We start from the raw sequence: 10,112 nt of genomic DNA, 5'->3' as shown, positions 1-10,112 counted from the left end.
TTTTTGTTAGTCTGGCAAAACCTGTTATCTCTTCAAAATGTTTTAACTGCATAAAGTCAAATATTCAGACATAAGAGTTATCAAAATATTTGTAAGATATTTATAGACCCCAGGTTAAGAACCCCTGCTCTAGCTCTGAAGATCTTGTGACATTGAAAATAAGGTTCAGATCCAGTCATCAGACAGAGCTCCTGAATCCTATCAGAAAAGTCCTCAGACAATGTGCTCGTTCTCTCTCTGGGGAAGCTGTACAGAAAAAACCCTCCCAAAGTCACTTCCCAGTATTCCTCAGCTGGTGGGTAGCAGCTTTCCTGAGATCATCTCTCTGAGACGACTAAAGGTTTCCGGATGATTTGCCAGGCTTGGAGTTTGCTAGGAAACTTTTTTTCCTTTTCTTTCTGTTGACAACTTCGCGGTCGTCATGAGACAATGTGTTTGATCCAGGTCAAGGCCAACCAGCTCTCTGTAGTTTTATCTGTTCCTAGGTTAGCAACCTTGAGTTTCTCAGTGGGTGGCAGAAGCACACAGATACACATACATATACACATGCACTCACACATATGCAGATCACACATGAATGAAAGCACACATGCTTCAAAAAGGTTAATTCATCTTCCTCTTAAAGTTTAACTTTTATGATAAGGAGGCTATTTGTGTTTCTTAACCATTAGTCCACTGTCCTTCACAAGAAAATCCAACGGCACTTAAAAGTTCCTTCCTGATTGTTTCTTGCCAAAAACTTTGGCTCAGTCAGCACTTTGGAAACTCTCACTGCTTCCTGCTCAGAAATGATCCAGAAAAATGAGCAGCTTACAAATGGATTCCATTATTCCTCCTCTGCCCCAGGTGAAATGGAATTTCCATCACCTGGACCACAAAGCCAACTGGTCACTTAATGGTGAACTTTCATTGGCTCCAGCAGCAGAGCAGTCCTGAGTTCTAGAGTGGGCTGTGCTCTGGGGAGGATGGACTCTTCCTCAGCAGTTTGAGAATAGCTACATTAGACTTTGGATTTAATTGATTTTTTATTTAGGTATGGGTGTTTAAATTTAAATATATATTATGTTTGTCTATCATTCTCCAAGAGGACCATGACATCAAGATGATGATATGACTTGCAGTTGACTTTGATTTGAGTGAGGGAGGGCTGTGCAAGGTCCCCAGCCTCACTTTCTCCTCCTGAGCCATCTGGGTCCAGTGACCAGATAGTCATCAGGACGACTGGAGATGGGCCAGGATGCACTGTGCGACCCTGACCATTTTAGGCCAAGGCCTTATCACATTCTCACTTTGAGTGACCTTGATGTCATGATCACTGAGACAGTCCTACAGATATATGGGACGGTAACTGCACCAAAAAATGATTCGAAATAGTGGTTGTTAAAATTGCCACTTAGATGGCGTGTACATGTGTATGTATATGTACATATACATTTAAATATAAATACTTTTACATATTCTAAATATATGAAGAAAAATTTTTTTTATTAAAAGGAGCTATCCCTTGAGTGACTACTTAAAGAGGCCTATTCTCAGTGAATGCCCAGGTGTAAAGAAATAGAATCATCATGTTTGTTTAATAAAAATTAGTTCTGTCAGTAATCTATGTGAACTGACCTGGTAGGTTGTGGGTTGGTTCCCGTTGGGTTCACCATTCTAGATCAATTCAGTTAAACAAACACTGGGTGCCTAAGGTGTATAGAGTGCTGCTGGGCCCTGGAATCAGTCCCAAGATTAGACAGGATGTACGTCTTGCCTTTCCAGAGGTCACAGTCTGGGCAGGGGGTGGGGGAAGGATAGAGGGATAAGACAGAAAAAGTGCAACATGTTATTAAATTCAGCAGGTATGAAGTGCTAACTGTGGTGGGCACCATGGACACATATACAGTGAAAGAAACAATCCATGCTCAGTGGGACACACACACACGCACACGCACACGCACACACACACGCACACACACCCTTTGTAAAGCCTAGTAGAGTTTTAATTCAACAAGTATGTGTTAATCACCTGCTGTATGCACAGCAGTGTGCTGGTTGGGTACTAAGAAAAATACTGAATTTAGGCAAGACATGGACCCCGGCCTCATGGAGTTTAGACAGAGATAGACAGCTATAATGCCTATGACCTCTCTCAAGCAAATGTGAGGTCCAGAGAGGCAGACCTGGGCTGGGGATAGGAGAGTGAAGGAGATTTCCTGGAGTAGGTCACATTTAATTTGGCCTTTAAAAGATGATAAGGGAACTCAAAATCTTGTAGAACTGAATGCGGAAAACTAAAAATTAATTGAAGAAAAAAAAGATGGTTAGGAATTCAACAGTTTTCCCAAAGCCCTCTTCCGCCACCTTGTTGCAGCATCCATGCGAAAGGAGGATCAGCTTTGCTGGGAAGGCTTTGACTTACGGCCTGGCAATGGACTGTCATCCCAGAACCAGTTTACTGTTTGTGAGGGCCCTGGAGATACAAAGGGAGCAAACACATGGAAAGGTGAAGCTTGAACACGGGTCAGCGGAGGAGCCTCTAGGTAGGTTCCTTCCCCAACACTGCTCACTCACTTACTCCCAAAGGCACAGGCCAGGCTTTAGCCTTCTCTTTTGGCTATCATAATAATAATCAATATTCATTAACTAATAGTAATGAGCAAGAACAAAGACACTTAGGTTAGATACAGAATATAGAGGAATCTCTGGCTCCCATGGGAACCTTGTACCTGGCAGCTGTTGAGTCCCAGCTCTGGGATTAGGGACAGCGGTGGGTCTAGAGTGAGAAGACCTAGCCTCAAATCCCAGCCCTGCCACTTCCAAAGTGTGTGAGCCTGGCCAAGTTACTTTCTCTGTGGGCCTCAGTTTCCTCATCTGAAAATCAGGGAAGTTGGTCTCAATGATCTCTAAGGCCCCCTCCACTTCCAAATCCTGTGCTCTGGTCCTGTGCGAGAGACTGATATCTTAAAAAAAAAAAAAAAAAAGCAAAAATTCAAGGAACATTTTCTAAGTACATATGTCATGCACTATGCTAGTTGCTGGGGGAGAAAATAAGTTAGATAAAACATAAGACCTGCTATATGATTTATGGAGCTAACAGCCTGGTAGGGGTGATAGGATGTTCTTGGAATATAGTAAGTGCCTTAAAAATCTTTTATTAACAAAAGTTTTCCCTGACTTTTGAAATCATTAAACCATTAATATTCAAGTGAGGGCTCACAATGTATCTGTCGCCAGGTTATTTGTCTTTATTTTTGTGCCACTGTCTATTTTCTGTACCAGCTCAGTCCCATCTGAGAACTCTTTCTTCATGTACATATTTTAGTCACATATCTTAAACCAAAGTTCTTTTTCTACTCTTTTTAGGCACCAAAATGATCATCTATGACAGGCAATTCTTACATCCTTTACCATGAGATTTAAATATTTTTATTTACATAAAGATACTTTTTGTTGTCCCTTTTTTCTAAATGACCTGGGTAGTACCTTAAAGGGACAATGCATTATACTAGGAACTATCTTCACCTCTCCTTCAGTTTTTGTATTCAGTCAGTTGTCAGGTCTTGTCAGTTCTGCTACCTCGACTTCCCTCATATCTGTCCCTTTGCCTCTCCTTACACTCGTCCCCATCACCTTTAGTTTCAGCTTGATTGGAGTACGTGAAAACCTGCATTATTTAGATTAATTAGCACAACTGAGAATTTTGAAAGGTTATAGAAGTCACCAGAGATCCAGGACTGGGGTCCATGTGAGGACTACTGGTGAAGAATGAAGTTCTACGGAATGACCCGTGGGATCCGGCCTCTTAATGGACCATTCTGCTGGCCATGAGGCAGCATCCTATGTCAAAGGAGTAAGCAACTCCCCTAACTGCTGGGCCACACATGGAAATGTTCATAGCACCTGGGACAGAGGTGATGGAGGGGCGGGTGTGCCCCCGTGGGGGGACGTGTTTGTACTTCTGTTCTTGCTTTATCTTTCTCATAAATTTCTCCTGTAAGGCCAGGTGATGTTAATTGCTTATTGATGATGTGGAATGTCATCCTCTGGGGAACCAACTTGACAGCAAGTGAGAGTTGGGATAAGGACTCCCAGAGAAGAGTCTAAGGGCTACACTTTCAGCATCAAACGTTTTCTAAAAATATATGTCATTAAATATATCCCAATTACATTTTTAATGTTTAACATTTATTTTTTTAAATTTCAAGTTCCAAATTTTCTCCCCCTTGCCTCTCCCCCACCTCTTGAGAAGTCAAACAGTATGATATACTTTATACATGTGAAGTCATTTAGCATCAAATATAAACTCAGCTTGGCATTTAAAACTCAACAATTTTTTCCTATTTCTCAAGCTTTACTGCACATTACTCCTTTCCATACACACTATAGTCTAGTTGTAAGGGCCCAGTTACCATCTCTTATGCTTGATGTACCATCTCCCATCTTTGTGACTTTGTACTGACTATCAACCATTCCCGAAATGCTCTCCTTCCTAACCCCCATTTCTTAGAATCTCTGGCTTCCATAAGTACCATCCTCTGGAGGAGGCCTTTCCTGGTCTCTTTCCAAAAGTTACCTTCCATCTGCTATGCATTTATTTTATGTATCTGTATTTATGTATGTTTCCCCTATTTAAATGTAAACCCTTTGTGGACAAGAACAGCTTTTTGCCTTTCTTTATATCATTTGTGATTATCACAGAGCCAGGTAATAGTGAGTGTTCAATAAATGCTCAATTAATTCCATTTGTGACCATAGCAAATGCTACCAAATATTCAGCAAAGATTCTAAAAATGCTACATTATATGGTTTCTAGTGTTCTTAAGTGGTACAAACTGTTCCTCTCTGTGCCCTCCTCCCCCACAGGATATTTGAAAAGTTTAGTTTGTCACTTTTATTTCAAGGAATTGTAACAACTTTTTAAAAAATACAACCATTCATTGTGTTTCCTATGTGCTGGGATTACAGGAATACTGTAAGAGCTGGTTCTCCTGAGAAGACTAGACTAGAATAAAGCCCTCCAAAGAGACTGGAGAACTCCAGTGCCTCTGTGTATTATCTGTGAAACAATCGGACACCAAAAATGAACCCCCAAGCTTCAATTATATGGAAACATCTGAGGCACTAATGGAGAGTTATTCAATGAACATTTAGTATATATCTCTGATGTTTTGGAAGGCCACTATTTTCACCAGGTTGTTTTTTTTTTATTCTGCTCCTCTCCTTGTCTGTCCCCTTCCATGATGCTTTCCTTAACAATTCCAGCCTGAGGTGAATTCTTTCCTGCCTCTGTTCAGTGCTCTGGATATGGTTGAGGGAATGCAAAAGAAAAAAGCCCGGATTTGTGCCCTCAAGTCTTAGAGCCTTTTGGACATGGAGAAGTGTGAATATGTTCATTATGGAGAGACTTCTCTCCCTAACAGGTTTCTGGAGAGCAGGGAGGAGGATCTTACAGACCATCTAATCAACGCCCTCATGTTACTGATGAGGAACCCAACACAGTCAGAGAAGGGAAATGATTTGCTTAAGGACATGCAACGTTTTGGAATGCAGCCTTCTCATCCCTGGAAGATCCCTCCAACTCTGCAGCCTTCTTTTGCTGGGAAGTCCCTCCTCCGCTCAGTGTCAGACTCTACATTTCCTTCTTCACCACGTCCTGATGAGGTTCCTTCCTCTCCCTTTTTTTCACCTCCCTGGTGCTTAGCACATAGTAGGCACTTTTAAAAATGCTTGTGGATTTCTGGAAGGCTTGGGACTACAACGTGAGTCCCCTGACTCTCTCATTCCCTGCAGTAAAGAGCAAAACTAGCTGGTTTCATTTCATCCATTCGTCTTAGCAAAATGCTTGTCTGACTTAGAACTCAGATTTCTCGACTACAAATCAGGTATTATTTTATTGTTTGGTATTATTTGTTAGTTGTCTCTTTATGGGAGTATATCCGTCTTGTCTTACTAATTGGGGCAAGCACTTTCCATCTCTGGGTCTCAGTTTCCTCTACTGTAAATCGGGACTGTGGCACTGTGTCACAGAGTGGTTGTGAAGATAGCACTCTGTAAACTTCAAAGGTCTATCAGAATGTTACTATAACATTTTATTTACCATTTTGTGTATCATATAATACAATGCATTATTATATAATGTTTTATAATTTTTTTTAAAGCTTGTAGAAATGTGAGCTATTGTTATGGATTAAGGAAATGCTCTAGGGAAAAGTAATCTAAAGATAGCTTTTACTTCAAATATGTGCCTTACGCTTATTTGTCCTTGAGAGAGGCAGTGAAAAATAGACGTTTACAGGATCAGAGTCCCAGAATTTTAGAGGAGGAAGCTATTTCGAAGGGCATCTAGGCTGACTTGTATCCGAGTAGGACTTATCCCTAAGTACTACCAGACTGGGATTCTGGAAGACCCGGCTTGGACATTCATTAGGGGGGGACTCTGAGCAAAGCATTCAGGACTGATTTGGAATCCCTTAGAACTCTAATTCAAACCCCTCATTTCACAGATGAGGAAACTGAGGCCCAGAGATTGAGTGACTTGTACCTGCGTGACCTTGGCCGCGTCACTTCCCAGGGTAAAATGAGCCCATCGACAGGGCCCACCTACCTAAGTCATGGTGAAGATGAGACTACATGTACAGCTCCGTGCCTAGGGCTGTGCCGGCCAGTGCACATTGCGGCACACTCTGTGGGTAACCATCCCTAAGGGAGGGTTAGGAAAACCCAAACTAACAGCGCCCCCCCCCCCAGGAGGGGGCTCAGCCCAAGGCTCATCACGGGGTCCGCCCGTGCCCCGGGGCTGGACTGCTCTTGGTGGGGCGGGGAAGGACCACAGCTCCTGTCGCGGCTGGACCGTGAGCCCCTCTGGGCCTCAGTTTCCCTTTCTGGCTAAAGACAGGCTCAGACGGCCTCTACGGCTGTTTCCAGCAGGGACCTATGGGAGCGAGTCCAGCTTGGCTGCCGCCTCGTCGGGGCACCAGGCGGACTCCCAACCGCCCGCCCCTAGCCGCGGTCCACCAGCGGACCCGCCAAGCTGACCGCACAGGCGGGAGGACCGCCGGGCAGGAGGGGGAAGGTTTGCAGAGCGCGCAGGCGCGCGGGAAGCTGCTGCCCCGCCTCCTTCTCCTAGGCAGCAGAGTGAAACTGACGCGAGACCCGAGGGACTCGGAATAGGGGAAAAACAGGGCGGGGTTAAGGGGAGAGGAGGTGCGCGCGCAGCCGGCTGTGATTCTGCTACCCCGCCCCCTTCTCCAGGTAGCCGGCAGAAACTGACGCCTTATGGGGGAAGCCGGCTTAGTAGGAAGGATGGATACTAATGGAGAGGAAGTGCGCGCGCATCCCCGGAAGTGAGAGGGCGGGACCTCGGGCTGTCTAGCCCACAACTTCCGAGAGTCTTCCGTGGAGCCCGCGGCTCCAGGAGCAGAGGCTGGAGCCGCGGGCGGGAGGTCGGAGCGGAGAAAGAGATGGTGGCCAACAGCGCGGAGCCCGGGGAGGCCTGCTACCCCGAGGTGAGGAGGAGCAGGAGGCGGCTCCGGTGGAGGGCACGGACCGGGCGGGTGGGCTGCGAGCGCCCCTGGTCCCCTGCCCCGAGCGGACCGCTGCCCCGGGGAGCGTGCGGAGGGGGACGGAAGGCTCCGGGGAGGGGGCGGGGCGCGCCCTGTGCGTGGGGTGGTGCGGGCTGCTCCCCGCCGCGCCCCGAGTCCGTGGAGTGCGCCCCTCGTAACGTCCGGGTCGTAGTGTCGTCTCCTTGCCCTGTGCAGAATTCACTTAATAAATAATGGGCACCCATGCCGTGGGCATTTATTAAGCACCAGCTGTATTCCGCGGGACTGTGGTAGGAGTTGTAAGTTTGAAGACGAAATAGAGAAAGCGTCACCTCCCCTGGAGAAGCCCCATTATCCCACTTTGAGACAACTTTCATTTTTAGCAGGTTTTTCCCACAACCAACCCACTAATCCAAGACGTTTCCGAAGGACTCATGATGGAGAACCGATGAAGTCTGCGTGCTGATTGAAGCGTGCTTTTTTCACTTTATTTTTCTTTTTTTTTTGGAGGGGGAGCGTGACTAATAGGGAAATATATTTTGCATGACTTCACATGGATAATTGCCTCTGAAACATTCACCCGTTATCCCTAGTTCTGCCTGCTAACATCAGGCAGAATAAGACAAATAATTTCCACATGACAGCCCTTCGTGCAGTAACGATCTTTCAGAAGAAGGGTAGTTCTAGATACGGAAAGAACTATCAAAGAAAAAAAGACGCGTGAAATCCTCGAATGCCAGTGTGGGAAGGCACCTTAGAAGATCGTCCATCCTATTCCTTTCATTTACGGAGAAGGCTGTTAAAACCCCCTTCTCCTGTCTCCCTAGTCCAGTGTCCACCCATTTGCCTCCAGAAACAATCTAGAAACACGGACTGGGAGACTCTCCTGTCCTGATCCGTATCTTGCCACTAGATCCAGATGGCTCAGGAGGAGAAAGTGAGGTTGGTGGCTGTGCGCGGTCCTCCCTCACTTAAATCCAATTTACTTGCAAGTCATGGCATCATGGTCTTCTTCTAGGACAAAGGACAAACTGTAACAACAATAACAGGAATCATGAACTGTTAGAATTTTAAAATGCATCTAGCTAATAAAAAGTTATACTTTTGATGGATTGGATAAGTCCTTCAGTCAGCTATTAGAAACATAAGCAAATAAACTGTTGAATGGTTAAAATGATAAATGATAGGTTTTTTCCCTCCTCAGTAAATTTAATGCCAGCTTTTCTCCCTTTATGTTTGTCATGTGCTACATTTTAAATCAATTTACTGGAACCCATCTGACTTGTTGCGAACTGGGTAATCATTGCCAAAAGATAACTTTTTTTTTTTTTTGCACATTCAGTTATATCTGCTCAGTTCAGATAATTTATCTTACTTTGAAATATATCCTTCATTTTTGACACTTTTCTTGGTTCTCCCTGATTGAAAGGAGTGTGTTGGATTTGGAATTAGAATTGAGACATCATGGGGCAGTCCAAAGAAAACTAGCTGCATTTGGATTCAGAGATCCTTGGTTCAAATCCCACCCATGGGCCCTTGGGCAAATCACTTAGCCATGCTAGGCTACCCTTTCCTCTTCTACTAAGCGAGAAGGACTAGATAGATACCTGAGGTCCCTTCCACTTCTAAATGTATGGTCCTGTGATCCTGTTACATGGATCTTGAGTAGCGGCTTAATATAATAGCTTTGTTGCTTCTGGCAGGCAAACTGCTTCCCTTTTTTGAACTCCTTTCCTCACCTGAATAAGGAGGGTAGTGATACTTGCCTACCTTACCTCTCTTATTGAGAGAAGCATGACATCATATATGTAAAATACTTTAAAAGCTTGCAAAGGGCTATGTAAATAAATGTCTGCTGCTGTTTGTGTTTTAAGGACAAGGGAGTTTGCCCTGGGTCTCTGAAATGATCAGCCTCAAATTTCTTCCTGCCAGAAGATTGGTTGTCTGCCAAACTAGTCATTGCTACCACTGCGAAGGTGTCACGATGTGGTGTGGTGGAGAGAGTGCTGGATTTTGGAATCAGACCTTGGTTTGCATCGTAGACTGGCCATTTATCTACCTGAGTTATATGGGTCAAGTTACTAAACTTCTGTGGTTCTAAGGGGTTGTATTAAATGATCTTCAGGGTCTCTATTAGCTTTAAATCTGTCATTGTTAGACCTTGCCTTTGTCAGAAGGATTTCTGATAGTTTCTCTGTAACTACTCAAGCATCATCAACTTTGTACAAGATTACGGAAGAGGGGAGAGTTTGGAAGTACTTGGAATCTCTAGTTTGCTATCTTCTGGTTAGTTTATAGTTAACTTTGAAGTGATCCTTTCTGCATATTGGGCACATTCCTTATGGCTGTTAAGTTACCATCTCTAGCACCTTAACAGAGTTTGCATTTAGGAAAGAAAATGTATGTTTAAGAATCCCTCCTGTTTGTCTTTATTGTAGTACTCTTGGCTATGTAAAAATTCTCATGTCATTCATGTATTCTTAGAGTTAACAGTGACTTCTGAAAGCATCTGATACAAACGCACTTGAACAGGAATTTGTTCTACAGTATCTCAGATAACTTGTCATTTAACTTTGGCTTGAATAC

The 10,112-nt window shown here is 44.3% G+C and overlaps 1 protein-coding gene across 1 annotated transcript in view; it reads left to right on the top strand.

The window, feature by feature from the left end:
* Positions 1–7,336: 7,336 nt before the first annotated feature.
* The window catches only part of LOC140533300 (meiosis-specific coiled-coil domain-containing protein MEIOC-like), a 32,710-nt gene continuing 29,934 nt past the window's right edge, over positions 7,337–10,112 (top strand). Inside the window, exon 1 of the mRNA XM_072652866.1 lies at positions 7,337–7,490. Coding sequence (XP_072508967.1) covers positions 7,446–7,490 — 45 coding nt within the window. The 5' untranslated portion in view covers positions 7,337–7,445. The remainder of the gene's footprint in view (positions 7,491–10,112) is intronic.

The sequence above is a fragment of the Notamacropus eugenii genome, chromosome 1 (assembly GCF_028372415.1).
Source record: "Notamacropus eugenii isolate mMacEug1 chromosome 1, mMacEug1.pri_v2, whole genome shotgun sequence".
Lineage (NCBI taxonomy): Eukaryota > Metazoa > Chordata > Mammalia > Diprotodontia > Macropodidae > Notamacropus > Notamacropus eugenii.
The sequence above is the reverse complement of the archived record's forward strand: the minus strand, read 5'-3'. Positions and strand labels throughout refer to the sequence as shown.